This window comes from Porites lutea, chromosome 5, assembly GCF_958299795.1.
Source record: "Porites lutea chromosome 5, jaPorLute2.1, whole genome shotgun sequence".
Lineage (NCBI taxonomy): Eukaryota > Metazoa > Cnidaria > Anthozoa > Scleractinia > Poritidae > Porites > Porites lutea.
The window spans coordinates 46,036,479-46,052,788 of NC_133205.1; the positions used below are offsets into that span (position 1 = coordinate 46,036,479).

General features: G+C 43.1%; 1 protein-coding gene across 1 annotated transcript; it reads right to left on the bottom strand.

Moving 5' to 3' along the window:
• Positions 1-7,737: 7,737 nt before the first annotated feature.
• Positions 7,738-13,452, bottom strand: LOC140938452 (uncharacterized). Its single transcript, XM_073387926.1, has 8 exons — positions 13,348-13,452; positions 12,545-12,607; positions 12,295-12,348; positions 11,750-11,800; positions 10,827-11,354; positions 9,566-10,329; positions 8,574-8,746; positions 7,738-8,427 (listed from the first exon to the last, which is right to left on the bottom strand). The coding sequence occupies exons 1-8, from the start codon at positions 13,446-13,448 to the stop codon at positions 7,738-7,740; spliced, it is 2,424 nt and encodes an 807-aa protein (XP_073244027.1). The 5' UTR covers positions 13,449-13,452.
• Positions 13,453-16,310: the final 2,858 nt, after the last annotated feature.

Genomic DNA, 16,310 nt, shown 5'->3' on the forward strand with positions numbered 1-16,310 from the left:
AGACCTTTCATTCATAGATTTCAGTCAAAGGGCAAAGAACCAGTCACTCGCATTGCCTTTCCGCGATGTAACCGGTACAAATCTGCCTACGGGACAAAATTTATCTGCCCTCTGTCACGCTTGCAAAACAATGCCCACCACTGCTACTGACACCGAGAATAGATGTCACTCTTTCCTTGGGACGACGGCTGCTCAGATTCCGTGGTATTCTGAAAGCGCCTGTGCGAGTAAGTCGGCCGACCGGCGATCGAAAGAAAGGGGCGAAGAATTGGAAGAAGATGAACAGCAACGACGACAACAAGAGCAAGAAGAAGAAGAAGAAGAAGAAGAAGAAGAAGAAGAAAAAGAAGAAGAAGAAGAAGAAGAAGAAGAAGAAGAAGAAGAAGAAGAAGAAGAAGATGACGACGACGAAGAGGAAGGGGAAGAAAAAGAGGAAGAGACAGGACAAGAAGAAACACTGAAAGAAACGGAGAGACAAGAAAAAAAAGGAGTAGCGGTGGAAGAAAGTGACGAAGAAGGAGAGAACTTGAGTTTTGAGCCCGGCGAATCAGGCGCCGACGTGAGGCTAGAGGAGGTAGAAAGTATCTTAGAAAGTCGAGGACTAGATCCCGTGCCATTTAAAAGGGTCGTGAGGGAAATCAAAGCGATGAAACCCTTTTATACTAGCGAGTTTAATCACAAGAGGCGCTCTGGCAAAATAACAATGACGACGTGGCTAAAACTCGTCGAACGCCTTGTCACTTTCCTAAGTTTCGGCGCGAGTAAGTTGGAGGTGACGCCCTCGTTAGCCCTGGTAAAAAACCTGCCGCTCGTAGAGTCTTTCATTAGCCACCTGCGTACGGACAGGCGAGTGCAAAATTCCACTGCCGCCTGTTATATTCAATCTTTGGTGACCACTTCAAACTTCCTGGGTGCAGACCAAAGGTACGGGGATTTTCAAGGTGACTCTGTCTCTAGTGACCTTCGCGCGCTCAGACGGCAATTGGAAAGAGCAAAAGCCTTCACAACTAGCATGCCGGACGTCAGACTTTTATGGCCTCAGTACCAAGAGTTGGTTCGAAGCCTTCACTGCCAGTACCAGGACGCACCTGCCGCAAGCAAGGCGCGGCTGCACATGGATTTTACGATGCTTCTCCTTTTCGCTGTCAATCCAGGTCGAGGCAGAGAACTGAGGACTCTTCGCTTGCTGACGGAAATGCCAGAAGGCGGCGTGCAGACTCTGTTAAGAGGCTTGTCCGAAGGCGACAATGTAGTAGTCATCTCAGACAACGGCCCAGTCTGGTTGGTTGAGACGGGGTACAAGACCGCCGCAAAATATGGCCCAAACGTCGTGCAGTTTGATCAAGAGTTTGATTTCCTGACACACCACCTCAGGGAATACAGAACAAGGTCGAGACCAAGACTGCTTTGCAGAGAGAGCAGTCACGACTACTTCTTTGTGAACAAACGCGGCATGCCTTTCCGATCATCGAGCTCATTTTCCCTCTACCTATCGACCATTTTTAAGAGAAACTTGGGCTTGCCCTGCGGGATAAATGAAATGAGACATGCCCTGGTCGAGCACTTTCGATCTTCGCCTGAAAGTTCTGACGCGAGACTTGCCGAATCTCTTGCGCGTGTTTGCAAACACACTTTGAGAACCCAAATAAATATTTACGATCGCCGAACACAACAGGAGCGCACGTCACAAGCATTACGCTACCTCGGTAAGTCGGCCTTGAATTCTATTTTTGATGAGCCTCCGACTACCTCAGGAGCGACCTCTTCCGATAACGAACAGGAAGTAGATTCAGATGATTTGCCGTCTCCCGGAGAATTATGCGCGCTTATTCCTTCCGATGTGAACCCAGGGCGGCCAGACGTTTTTTTAGCCAAAGTATTGAAGTACACCCACGACGGAAGAGACGTTCGGTTGGCCTGGCTTCGAGAATTAGATACGCGCCCAAATTATTACGAATTTCAAGCGGGGACGGATGTTTGGCAAGAAAAAACCAGCGCTCTGATCTATCCTATCGACGTTCACTTCCATCGACTTGAAGGGTTGTACGAGCTCAGGACACCCAAGAGACGCATCTTTACGCTTGTTCGGAAACCATCCACTCAACCGTAGGCATCTCAGAACCATCTTGGAAAGGCAAGGCGATCAAGTTTTTGACTCCCTTTGAATGTCCTTGATTGAACGAACTATCAAACGATTGGCAAACAAATATATATTTATATAAAAAAATTATAAAAAAAACAAAAAAAAATTAAGCATGACCCGTGACTTGCTCACGCCTTATTGTCTGAAATCGTTATGCAAATGCAGACTGCGAGAACTGCGCAGTCACGATCATAATTTTTCTTCTTCTCTTGTGAATCGCGCTATAACCGTCAAATAATTGCAGACCAAAGGCTAGGCTTTCCGCTGCCGTGGTAAGACCGTTAGCGCGCGTGCCTAACGTCTTCTGTCTTCAGGCTGGGAGGAAGGCCTCCTGCACGTCTGGGACAGATTGCACGGTGCATGCGGGCGCGCGCGAGGTTTCTTCCCACGCCAGTGGATGGCCCAGCGTTGTTCCTTCTGCTTATTTCACTTGTACGCGTGATTTACCAGCTCTCAACCTTCAAATCGTAGCAGCTTGCCCATCTGTCGTGTGTGAATACTGTCATGTAATGCTCAGCAAGTTGTTTGAGTCGCGTGCCCTTCACGAGAAGGCACGTCCTGTTATCTGCTGAGGGTAAACGGCATTTGGATTATAGTTTGAGTTTTAATTGGAGCACACGTGTTTCATTGTCTTTTAGAGTCACGAGAGATGGGCAAGCGAAAAAAGAAAAAATCCGTACAACGCTACCAGCGAGACATGGCACGGCTGGAAAAACATCTTCAGTCAAAGTGTTTAGTGTGCCTCGGTAGTCTTGAGGTTCCTTCTAGCAGACTCTCATGCTGTCGGAAACGAGTTCACGAGGAGTGCCTTCTTAAGTGGTTTGTTCATTCCGAGGGACGGATACGAACTAGTTGCCCACATTGCAAGCAGTCTATTTTTCCTTTCAATCTTACAGAAGGCCCTCCCCGGTGCATCCCTTTAGGGTTCTTTCCCTTTCCATTTACGCGTGTCCATTTCGCGCCACTACAGCCGCGATTGGAGGACATCGAGTGGCGCTTTCTCAATCCAAGACCAATTCCAGAACCACCCCCGGGGTGGGCAGACTTTCTTCAGCATGGTCGGGCTACGCGTGCTTGGGAAGTAAACTAAAATGTAAACTTTAATGTGCGTTCATAAGAGAGCGGTATAGTTTATAGTTTAGTTCATCTATTTTAATACTTCGTCATTTTTAGTACTGTAGTTTGTAGTTTTTTTTATGCAGTGCCCTATTGAAAACCACATTATGTGACATAGGCCACCTGTAAAAAGAACTTTTTTCTTATTATGGCTAGTGAAGGCAGGTTTCAGCAACCACGACGTTGCCAAGGCAAAGAGAACGTCAAAAAAGCGGTGCGAGTTTTTTGAGCGGCTTCAAAATCTCTGATGTAGATCAACTCATTCTTGCACAAATATTAAGGTCTGAAGTTACTTTGGTCTAAAAAATTGGACGTGAGCCGTCTCTTTATCAGATATGAAGACACTCATTCAACATTGAATTATTTAGTTTTGAAATGAAGCTTTGATATAAAGATTCTGTATCTAAATGTCCTCGGTATAGGTGGTTTTCATCCAATCTCAGGAGACACAAATAACAATGGTGAAATGAACAAATGCTGATGGGCAAACAAAACGAGCTAATGAACGATTTTTTGTTTACTGTCCACCAGCATGGCGGCGATGACGTAACGTGAAAACCACCTATAACGATATTCTTTGCCCGGGTAGCCGTAAAATATTCGGAATACTATTGAAACAGGGAAACACCTGCAGCTCGCTATTCTACTTCAATTTGACACCAATAAAGTAAATTGGCCACCGTAAAGATGTTTCCTCTTTTTTTTTTCTTTTTCTCTATGACCTGAATTATGGCGCTTCCTATTAAGGAAACTTTTAACGCAGACAGAAACCTTCCAGTTAGACTGGAACAGAATGTTTCCTTTAACCTGCAAAATCACAAACTTCACAACGCCTAGTAAGCTTCAAGAGATTTTTCAGTGCAAAAAATACTCCACGAAACCTGCTAATAACGTTGTACAAACGTGACGTTTATCAAATTTGGTTAAGTTGACTTCCCGTTATTATCTCTGCAGTGAATAATTGGAAGACAGACTTCTTCTTCTATTGCAAAAAGTTCCTTTTTTCAAACGAGCTAATCACCATGCTCAGATCGCGAAAGTTATTTTAAGATACTTTCGTGACTGTTTTTAACCGGACAATGATGACAATATTCTAGTTAATCAACCACGAGAGTAGAGACCCTATTTTTAGGGAGTTATTATAACTCCAAAAATGGAGTAAAAATTTTAGGTACAGGATAACTCCTTTTTTGGGGTTATTTCAACTCCTCAATATCTGGGGTCACTTTTATTCCTGAAAAAGAGTTCTTTAAACCCCTTTTTGGAGTTAAAATAACTCCCCAAAAAATAACTCCACTGTAAGGAGTTAAATTAGGCCCACTAGAGGAGTTATTATAACTCCTTGAAAATTACTGTGCAGTTATTTTAAATAACGAAATGCTGAGAAATTCACCTTTAAACCGACTTAGCGGACTTGCGGTTTCTAAGCTTCGAGAAAGGCCGGCGAAGCATGTCAATCAATCTGAATTATGTTGCGTGGGAAAATAGGCTTAAGCAAACCTGAAGTAAAAAAGATAGGTTGTGTGTGAAGCTTTCTTTTACTGGAAGAATTCACAATTGACTTGTCTTCAAATATTTCTTAGCTTTGTGCGCAAGTTGCCTGTGATTGGTCTATTAAAGAGGTGAATGGGGGTATTTTTGAGGGCTTATTACCGGCGAAGGGAGGAAGTTGGCCAGCTAAAAAACTGTGCGTATTATATAGTAGAGAGTGAACTGCGCGCTGGTGACAGTCTCAAGTTTGTGACACGCGGTGTTTGGCTCTGAGAGACGAACGAAGATCGGCTTGCGATAGAGTATAAATGTGACGGTGTATGGAACGGGGGAGACTGGAACCAAACGGCCACCGGCGCCGCCATCTTGTCAGCTGATGTGCGATCCTCGCTCGAGTTTTGAGTTTGAGGGCGAAAATAAAAAACAATCCTGTTGTGGGAAAAGGCAGCAAGTGCTAGGTAGGTTTTTGCAATAGTGCTTTTATTGTTTTTGTTAGAAAGAAATGGCTATAGACCGGTCCCAGAAAATTTCGGCGTTTAAGACTAGTCATCAGCATAAAAGGAGCTACAATAGCGTGCGTGCATGTGTTGGAGAATCGCAGGAAATACAGGCATTTTCTATAATTTGTCCACCTATCAGTCATAGTTTAATAATGGTAATAGACCTTGTCGCAGTTTTCGACGCCATCTTGACGAATAGGCAAACGCGTTAGAAATTACAGTACTTGTATTAGAATCTTATGTCCAATAATTTCCGTAGAAAGGCTGTTTTGCAAAAAATATCTGAATTTTAAACTAATGCTTCACTCCTAGGGATTCTACTGGAAAAAAAAAAAAAGAAAGAGAACATTGAGGGCGTTACATGCGCTAGAAGACCCAGAACCACTTTTTGAAATTTTCTATACATTTGCCTGTAAGTCGGAAAGTCCCGGGAAAAATTACAGACAAATATATGGTAAATCTAAAGCAAGCCTCCGGAGAAATTTAAGCACAGGTACGCGCCCCCCAAATTTTTTAGTACAATCCTTTGTTTGGTAGCGCTTTAGTTTAGAAGTCATACCTTTTTCAGAACAGCCGTTTTACGGAAATTATTCGACATTAGATTCTCATACAAACACTGTAATTTGTCACGCGTTCTCGTCACGATGGCGTCGAAAACCGTGACAAGGTCTATAAGAAGAGTACGGCATAAAAATAGCCGAATAAGAGGATATGAAAGAACAAACTCTAATAAGAAATTGATTTGTAATTTCCAACGCTGTTCGAGTAAGGGAGTACTGTTTGACAGTCCAGGAATTGCCGTAGCCATAGGATATTAATGGAATTGGATTTCTGTTGCAAAAGATGTTTGAAGGGAGTGGCTCTGTTAGCTGAATCCAATTTATAAGTTAGTGAAAAGAGCGCGTTTGCAACAGTGGCAGCCGATTCTCTGTCCAGACCCACCACCCGCGCTCCAAAGAAAAAAACAGCCCCTATATTGTTCGAGCAGAATTTTGCAATTATGGTAAAGGTGTTCTACAAGGCTGTATTCTGTCCCAGTTTATGCCCCTGGTTTACTTTTAATATCTAACTCAGCAGCAGGTTCGCAGCAAAGTCTTGACAGACTATCAAAATACTGTCAGGATTGGCTTCATAAGATTAATGCAACTGAAACAAGAGTTGTTGTATTTCCAAACAAGGGTAGAAAATCAACGATAGATAAACGCAATTTTCTGGTTAGCAATGAACACATTGAAATCGTCAATAATTATACCTTACATGTTGGAGTGAAATTTTCTGCCGATGGATATCTTACAAATCGTAAAGAAAACTCAACAGGAAAAACAAAGGGGTCCTTAATTTGTGGTGGCCTAGTCGCAGTTTTTGTTAGAGTTATTCTGTGTCGCGTATGGGTGACCCGATGTAGGTAATCTTCACATTTGTAATTGTCTATCGTTTTGAATAACCGGTAGGTTCTCATTTTGTTGCTTTGGTTAGCAAGTTTTCTAGTGTCGTTACTTATTTCACTTAGCCCTCTGTGTAGTTCGATATCCTTAAGCCGTTGCCTGATTTTTACGATGTTTACGATTCCTAGTGTGCTTTCATCCAGAATTCTCCTAACCCTATCTGTTCCAATAATGAAGCTTTTGATTTTTTTTTTGCTCCAGAAAGCTTTGTTTTCATTCCGTTTAATAGTATTGTATGACATTTTGGGATAATTCGTTTTCATTTTTGGTTAAGGTTAAGGGGAAAAAACCAGAACTTAAAGTTCCTACATTGGGCTTCAATTCTCATTGGAAACCTTTGCTGTCTCAGCTTTTCAGGCATTGACGGTTATTGCAGTATTTATTAACTCCCAGCAACCACTTCAGGAATTTATTCTGAACTAATTCTGCTGGATCCTTTTCTAATTGTCCACTGCAATCAATCCCCCATAGTTCACTCGCATAAAAGAGTATGGGAGATGTCAGTGCATCAAATAACTTCCAGATTCCAGCTTATTTAGCAATTTTGGTACATCACTTAGATAGAAATTAAAAAGGGTAGGTGACAACATGCAACCTTGCTTCACCCCGGCTTGACAAGTAAAGGATTGGGTTAATTTGTTATCAATTTTAACTGCCGATCTAGCAATTGACGGAGCATGAAAAGAGTAAATTTCGGTGCTTCTGTGGTTTAGATTTCACGTACTTCTTGTCAATAAGCATTCTACCTTTGTATACCCTCTTTCTCTCTGCCTTGAGTCAGAGCAGGACAAGATACAGTTATGATCATGCGAAAGCAACATTTTATTGACAGTTTTAATTGCTATCTTTTACAGGCATCCTGCACTTCAATCGGCAGTCACACTACTGTCGAGAAAGGAAAGTAACAAGAAGGAAGGCAAAATGGAACACAAGTACCGAATAAACAAGTACTGAATAAACTGCTTAAAGTACAAGTACTGAATAAACTCTGAAGCGCCACGTGCAAAGTCATTCACGGGCAGTCACTGCGATGCGGGAGATCTCAATCGGGGGTCAAGAACTCCTTCCAGGGCGAATCGTCCGGCATTCTCCTGCGGAAAGCTTCCAGAGCGGCTAGTTTTGCCGCTCGACCGCGTTGCCCGATCACCGTGTTGGAAACTCTTCTCAGTTGTTCCCAGAAGAGTGCGCGACCGCTGCTAAGTTGAACACAGAGCAGTTTAGGCACCAGCGTGGCTAGCTCTCCTATGCGCCTGAGGCACTGTAGCCTATTTCTCTCGACGTCTAACATGGAGCACAGTATCCCCTTTACGGTCTGTTTTCTGGTCACCCTCTGACCGGGGGGTAAGTCTGCCGGGACGGCGAGGTCGTACAGTTGGTGAACTGCCACGGAACTCGCAAGGAGTCGACTGAAGAGAGCGCCCTTGCTAGTAGACGCCCTACCGAGGAGATTGCAGAGGTCCAGGTGTCGTGTGAAGACGCTGCAAACGGCACAGCGGAGGTCTTGCGAGCAGGGTTTTCGTGGCTGCTCTTGTAGCCAATATTGACCGCCTTTCAGAGCACAGCTGTCTTCTCGGCAGTTACAGTTGTCGCGGCCGCAGATGACGAAGAGGGCTGCCATCTTCTCACCAAGCAGTTGGCGGCGTGCGTCTGCAATCAGGTTGCTAGTGGCCTCTTGTGCCCTCTCGGGTTCTCCTTGCCAAGCGCCTGCCCTGGGCAAGGCGGTTCGTATTTCCTGTTTGGAAAGAGAAAGAACAAAAAATGCAGTGTTTCTGATTGTGTCATCGGCGGACGGAAAATGTCCTCCTTAAAAATAGCAACGATAACGATAACCATAAGAAGGATAGGGAGGGATAAGAGACCGTCAGTGTGGACACCCACCTCTTGGCGAAGCGGCTGGTGTTGTCGGAAGAAAGTTAACATGTCCTGCCACGTCTCCGCGTCTGGGAAGGCGTCAAGCCTGAGTCCCGCGACCGACCCGTCCTGCAAGCCCCAGGGATTTGCCTCTTCTTCCTCTTGCGCCGTCACTGGTTCGCCTGTCGTTTCTGCACCTGCTGAAATGAAACAGGGAGTTCTCGCCGTTAATGATTTGGAAGTGAGTGAGCGTATCATTTATATTGCCCAGGTTCACATAAAAATATGATCAAATGCGCATTACAAAAATGAAGAGTTAAGATTAATGTAATATATAAAAATTAAGCAATATGAATGTCAAACAACTTAAAATATAAGATAAACGCTAAATAGAAAACAAACATTTGCTAGCCCAGCTGTGTCGCAACTTTAGCCGAAAAAATGATGTTGTGCCTTTGTTCCTTTACCAGTATGAAATTTTGCTCAATTTTGTTATTCTTGGGGTATTGATTCCATGTTTGTTATTCTTGTTGCAAGGAAATCTCTTGTTTCAGACTTCGCAACATATTTGCTAGCACTTTCCTAATATAAGAAGAATGACATAAGCAATCTATCAATGCTTTTCAAGTTTGCTTCTTAGCTACCAAATGTTTGCGACTGTCTCAGCGTGTGCGCACAACTCCACAAACTGAAAACGGTCTCTCCTGAGACGTAGAACACGAAGCTGGTATCATGTGCTGATACCAGCATGTATTGGTATCATAATAACGGATCATTGTTTTTATAGATTTGTATACATTCCGTTAGTTTTAATTTTTCCCTTTTTTACTCATTGTAAATATAATAGGATATGGTTGTATATTTGTAGATATTTTTCAATAATGTTGTTTACATGACTGTAAAGCGCCTTGAACATAGGATAAGAGCGCTATAGAAATATTATTATTATTATTATTATTATTATTATTATTATGTGCGAGTGATAATCGAGTTTGGTTTCATTTTTCAGCGTTCTTTACCTGGTTCCCTGCCCTCCGTCGCTTCTCCCACGCGGGACGCCTTGGCTCTCCTCCCGCCTACAGAGGAAGTCTTTCTCTTCTTCCTTGCTGCGCGTGCGCCACCCACTGTCGTCGAGGTGTTCTCTCCGTCAGTCTCCCCATGGTGGTCCTCCTCTGAGTCGCTGCTTTCCGAGCCGGGCCGGCTGCTCAGCCGTGCGAGGAGAGCACAGAGCATTGTCCGCTCGCTGTCTCCTGGTGGCTGTTGGGAGGTTCCAGCCTCCGAAGAAGACTCCGCGCTGGACTTGCCTATCTCCTGCATAACACTCTCCGGACAGGATATGAGGGGTTCGTTGGATTCCTCGCCGCTACTGCTGGAGTCGTCGCCCTGTCTCCAACCCCGCTTGAGGCTGGCGTGAAGCGTGTCCAAGGTGTCTGCCGATAATGCCTCAAAGGTGGCGAAGTTTACGCCAAACTCTACCATGGCGGAAGCCAGGTACTGCGGGCAGAATGACCCACTCTGGTAACTGATGGCCGCGTAGCGGAGGTTAAGGAGCCGTGCTCTACTCAGACCTGAGCCGGCGGTCGTTGCTTGACTGACCAAGCAGGCCACGTCGCACACCGCCAAACGCCTCAGCGTCAAATTGCTGGCCTTCGCCGACACGGTTATGTTCCCCGGTAAGAAACCCCCGTGTTCTTGCACTATCAGCCGCTTGGGAAAGCCGTGCGTGAATTCAGGGCTTGCGAGGCTCCAGGCCGGAGCGTCCCAGATCATGATATTTCCAAACCTAGGAGAGCAAGAGAGTAGGGTCAGTCCACAAAGGCTTGTCTATAGGTTTCCTGCTTTGCGCCCCCAAACCAGTCGTTCCAAAACAGACAGGGCTTCGTAAGTGTGCCGTTTAAGATTTTGTGGTTAAAATTATTAGTTGATTGGGTACCGTGTGGCGGTTTTTTTTCCAGCGGTCCGTGACTGAATAAGTTCCCGCAAACACGTAAAATCTACTCCAGGGTGAATACTCTCTATAACTTAAATTCGCTACACAGAAGTTAAGTACTAACCAATCGTGTCTGTTCAATTACAACTTGCCCCCTTCATTCGGAAACGAAACGGTGTACATAGCATTGTAGGATTATTAAACAAAAAAACGAAAATGTTATCAATGCTGTGTACTTTCTAGAAAATCGCCAATAAATAGGAAACAAAAGGAACAAAATATCGTCAGTTCGCGCGAATACCCCCCCCCCCAAAAAAATAGCTTTTTACTAGTGTCTCTGAGCAACGTACCTGTCCAAGCGAACGCGGTTTAAATTGGCGTCAAACGGCGCTTGTCCGCTGGTTAGAGCCTCGGTCAAACGTGCGCTGTGACGGCGAAAGAGTTCCCACTTGTTCACCTTTGGGTGGGTGTGTCTGCGACTTGCCCGCTCAGTTGGATCAGCGGCAGGACGCGTATCTTTCCACCCCCTTTCCAGTCTCTCGGTGCAGTAGCTGATAGCGTTGGCAGCGTTGTCGAACAAAACTGCATTGGACACCTCCTCCCGCGAATCTCGAGGCACTATGTGCCTTGGCAACGACAGGCTGTCTAGCAGAAACAAGTCAAAGTTGAAAGCTAGAGGCCGGTCGGCGGATTCTGCGAATGCCAAGGGGAAATATGGCTCCACGCTCTCGACGTCCCTTTGGAGGGAAGCCGCGTCCTGTTGTCGATAAAAGGACTGACTACTTTCCTCGACCACATCCTGGTCCGCCACGAAGAAGGCCCTGTCCTGTGAGGACTCAACGTCACCATCTTCATCTTCTTCATCGTCGTGGTCAGCGCTGTAAGTGCAGAGGGACAGCAGATCATTTAGAATGGCGTTGATGGCAAACGCCAAACGTCATATAAACACGTACATAGAAACTTACCAACATTTCCGTACGGGCTATTCTACGTCAATGCACATGTCACCGAAAAGAAGGAAAAATTGGCGAAATAGCTGATGACAACTTGAAAGACTTTCTTTCACAAATACTCCTCAAGTGATCTCTTAGAAAGTTTTTAAAGTCATGTTGTTGTTGTTGTCGTTGTTTTTAATTCTTGATTCCTCCCTTCCCTCGCGGCAATCTGTAGCGCGATTTCGCGGGAAAATATTAGTTACTGTGAAGTATTTTCCTCATTCCTCAGCACAGCCGCATACGAGGGTTATGCATATTAAGAAAGATGCTTGACCTACCTTCGGCCGTCTCGTGTCCCTTCTGCTCTCGCCTCCTGGTCAAAAAACTGTCTGAAAAAAACAGAAATGAATTAATACACAGCAAATAGATACAGTCGTTTAACCCCGTTGTCAAAAAGACACCTTCAATTGTAATAGACTACTAAAGAAATTTATGAGGACATGAGAAGCGACAAATCATTCCAAAAGGATTTAACGAACGGGCATTCCCAAAAGAGGTGCAAAAGAGTTTCCGAGCTTTCTTTACAGAAACTGCATTGATCATTAGATTTGATTCCAATTTTAAAAAGGAAATAGTTTGTTGCCAATTTTCTATGCAGAAGTTGAAATTGAAATACACGCAATTTAGATTCGTTAGTACATAGAAAAGCAAGGGTATATGACTTAAACCAACCCCAATCAATCATGTAAATAAACTCCCGTCAAAAAAAGGCAACAAAAAAACCGATTAATTTCGAAAATGGTCTCAAATCCGCAATAACGATCAACGGGGTTGGGCAATACTAAGTGAATTAAGTAACCGAAAATCACGGTTAACCATTTACCTTGCTTCGGTGCGACTGCTTTTTTGAGTCCTCGGCCGGCGGGAACAAGAAGGCCTACACAGAATAAGAGACACGACATTGTTAACGTAGCCACGTCAAAAATGTAGTTAAAATTATGGTGGTGAAATTACGGTTTCATCGAATCAGCTAGTCAATTTGTGGTCCTCATCAGTCCCGATTTCGTTTTAAGCGGTTTTCCTCTGGGTTGCTAGTAATAGTTTCATGCTTGTCACGAAGCAAAAATCTGTACCTTTCTGGGCTGTCCGCCGTATCACTGCCAGCCTCGCTCGGCGCTGGCGGATCTTGTGAAGATCTGCAACAAAACAATCAGACATCCAACTTAAAAAAGCACGATAAGTGAGCAATCTGTTGGTTATTCTTTCGCCTCAGAAAATGAATTAAAGCGGGAAGAAGTAAACAGAACGATAAGTAGAATTTCTCACATATTTCTCCAAACCCAACGTAAAAACCGAAAACAAACTTAATTGAAAAGAGTTTCCGAGCTTTCTTTACAGAAACTGCATTGATCATTAGATTTGATTCCAATTTTAAAAAGGAAATAGTTTGTTGCCAATTTTCTATGCAGAAGTTGAAATTGAAATACACGCAATTTAGATTCGTTGGTACATAGAAAAGCAAGGGTATATGACTTAAACCAACCCCAATCAATCATGACTTTTTGAATTTGTTTGTTTTTGCGCCGCTTTTTCCGGCGATCCGCAAAAATAAGTTCCCGAAAATAACAAACATATTATCAATGCTGGGTACTGGTACTGTCTGGAAATCGCAAAAATCAACTTCCAGCAAAACATAAAAAATCGCAAATCCGCAAAAATAAACTCCCGCCAAAGAAAGGCAACAAAAAAAACGATTAATTTCGAAAATGGTCTCAAATCCGCAATAACGATCAACGGGGTTGGGCAATACTAAGTGAATTAAGTAACCGAAAATCACGGTTAACCATTTACCTTGCTTCGGTGCGACTGCTTTTTTGAGTCCTCGGCCGGCGGGAAAAAAACCGAAAACAAACTTAATTGAAAAATGACTTCCTACCTGGATGATTCCTGCGTCGCTCGTCCACCATCAAGCTGTTCTGCTTGATCCGATCTCTTCGCTGGGAAAAACTCTGCGATGCTCGTGGCTCTCTTCTGCATTGTCGAGTCTAGTCGATTGAACAAGTATTTCGCAAGGGGACACTTATATATCAGGGCACATTACGTCAATTTCTCCAAATAGACTCGTTGCCTTTTACATGACCATGACGTCATCCGTGTTTTCCCCGTGGAGCTATTTTTATATTCCAGCCGAGGGAATCTGGGTTTTTGCCCTGACGGGGCAAAAACCCAGGCTTCGCGCGGCGGCGTAATGGCTGACGCAATGTGGTGTGCGAGATAGCTCGAGGGGTTTAACATCGCAACTGACGGTTTCCTTTATCAATGAACCCAAACAAGAGCCCCCTTCGTTCAAGTTTGCGGCTGTGGCCAACGACGCCTCTGGAAGAATTTTCACATGGCAGGAAATAGCGCAAATCTAGCGGCTAGCTGAAAAGATGGATGCGAAAAGTGTACACTACTTGTTTTGTCAGTGATCATTTGCTGATTCTGTTCGGTGATGGTTGATGAGAAGGTTCATTCTGGCGAACCTTTCTTTCAATAAAGCACCAATGATATTTTGTGCAAAGAAGCGGCCTTTCTTTGAATAAGGAACCAGTGATATTTTGAGGGGGAAATTAGCGGTAAAATACCCGACGACAAAAGCTTGGACAGCTAGAAAAACGATCTTGCTGCAGTGTCCACACACAAATTCTCCCCGGTTGATCTTCATACAGTTTCATGTCGAATTAGTTGAGAGAATTAAACAGATCAAAGCACTTTCCATTAGGGGCCAGTTCCCTTTTCGGTAAGTAGGGTGGAACGGGGGAAGGGGGAGGGGAGTGGGGTGTGGTGGTGGGGGTTGTTGTTTGTTGGGGGAGGAGGGAACTGTTTGCCTTCGACAAAACAGCAGCATAAATACTTTTCTCTGGAACCGAGGCTGTTTTTCTTTGAATTGGCATGAATAGGTTGGAAATTTGAAAATACGGTTGAAAGACTTGAAATGTTAAAACTTAAGTGAGGAAAGTAGAAAAATTCATTCTTATATTCATGACTAAGAGACTGAAAGCTTGAGTGTTAGATTGCCGTCCGAATAACACACCAAGTTTTTACCTGATGAAGCTGAACAAATGAAGTTGCTGAATACATTTAAAAGGACATATCAATTTCAGTTAACTGAAAATATGAGCCCAATATACCAAATAGTTGCTTATAAACAAAAAGTTGAAAGTTCCAGAACTGAGATGAAGACATTACCACTGTCAAAGCCTTATTGCCAAACAATTTACACCAAACAAGATTTTCACGTATGTTTTTTGTTGTTTCTCCTATTTTTGCCTCAATAGATTTATTGTTTTGCGAAAACGATTATCCTGTGTACTGACTCCATTAAATAAGGCAAAGCAGAGATTCAAAATGACTTATTTCTCTGACCTATAAAAAAAATTTAACCCACCCCCTGTCATTTCATATTTCAGTAGTTATCCACCCCCTATCATAAAAGAAACAAACTGAGCAAATAAATACAATGTGGTGTGAATATGTAAGCTTATTGATTTATTACTTTGTTACACCAACAAGTGGGCCTTTTTTACTTTGCCTGGTCTATCCAAAAATTCCAAACTGCTTACAAGATTAAAAAAGAAAATAAAACAAATCCTTTCAACAGCTCCACCCTTGACTCCAAAGCTAAAAGAAATGGCAATGAGATTCAGGGATGAATAATTCACTTCTTTTGTTCTTCTCTTCCTTAGCCTTGGAGCCAAGTGTGAAATTTTAATGTGAAACTGGGGCCTAAATGGTGTACACAGTCTGACAAGTGCATACCATCAAAAAAGGCGAAAGAGGCGAAGTAGTACACACAAGCATTAAGAGAAGTAAAGTATGCTTATACTAAGAAAAATGACTTCAGTTTAGAAGCCAATTCAATTATTCTTAAAATGAAGAAAACAGAACCAATTTTTTGGTAATCCTGCCTATAAAAACAACGAGCTAATGTTTTTTTTTTCCTTTCCTCCTTGGAGTTTTAAATGCATCTTTTTCATATGTTTTTCTTCGTAAGATCAGTTATTTTTTTTACCTTAATTTTATTGCAGTTATTTTCTTTTCGTATCATTCCTGGCCCGCCTAGACTAGCTATAGCTGTTTGCGGTGCCAGGACACTTGTAAAAATATTCTTTAGAAAATTTATAATAAAGTCTTGAATTCTCTCTTGAAGTCTCGAACGCAGCAATACTAGAGGCATTGAGTTCTGAATTTCAGAGCTAAGGGAATTAGATAATTTAAAACACAAGTGAAAATTTCCTTACATTTGTCCTGCAGTAGGGCAAGCGGAACGAATTCTTACTTCAAGCGTTGCGTGAATGTACGGCACAGTTAAAACATGTTTTTGTCCCTATCGTTTTTTGTAAAGATACTTAGTTTGATAATATCTTCAAATTTTACAATTCGTAAGTTCACAAAAAAAAGATTTGGTATACTCCTGGTAGAATATTCTAACAACCCGTTCTTGAGGAGTAATCAAACGTTTAAGATTGACTGATGACTTGAGTCCCCGACACTCGCACAGTAATGTAAATATAAAAATAAGGATAAGGTAAACTATAATAGGGAGTGCATAAGGAGTTCATTATGAAGGCAGAAACTTGATTTGTGAATATTGCCCACTCATGATTGTGAGACTTTTCTTGTTATGTTAGCCGCGTAAGATTCAGAGTTTGCGGATTTCAGTTTGACGTTGCTGAGTCTGAGGTGTACAGGAGGCAATGAATTTCATTATCAACTTCGTCATAAAAGCCGTCTTAAGACGATCTCCAACTAGTTTTCAGGTAGCTTAGGAAAGCAATAGAGTGCAGAGTCGGTTCTTAAACTGTGTTTGTCTGATCTGAGTTTGGCTCAGGCCTTTATGTCATTGAGTTGTTTTTA

Coding starts and splice junctions, on each gene's coding strand:
- LOC140938452 (XM_073387926.1), bottom strand. CDS start 13,448: ATGCAGAAGAGAGCCACGAGCATCGCAGAGTTTTTCCCAGCGAAGAGA. Junction 12,349..12,544: donor ACGGCGGACAGCCCAGAAAG/GTACAGATTTTT, acceptor TATTCTGTGTAG/GCCTTCTTGTTCCCGCCGGC. Junction 11,355..11,749: donor GGGACACGAGACGGCCGAAG/GTAGGTCAAGCA, acceptor CTGCACTTACAG/CGCTGACCACGACGATGAAG.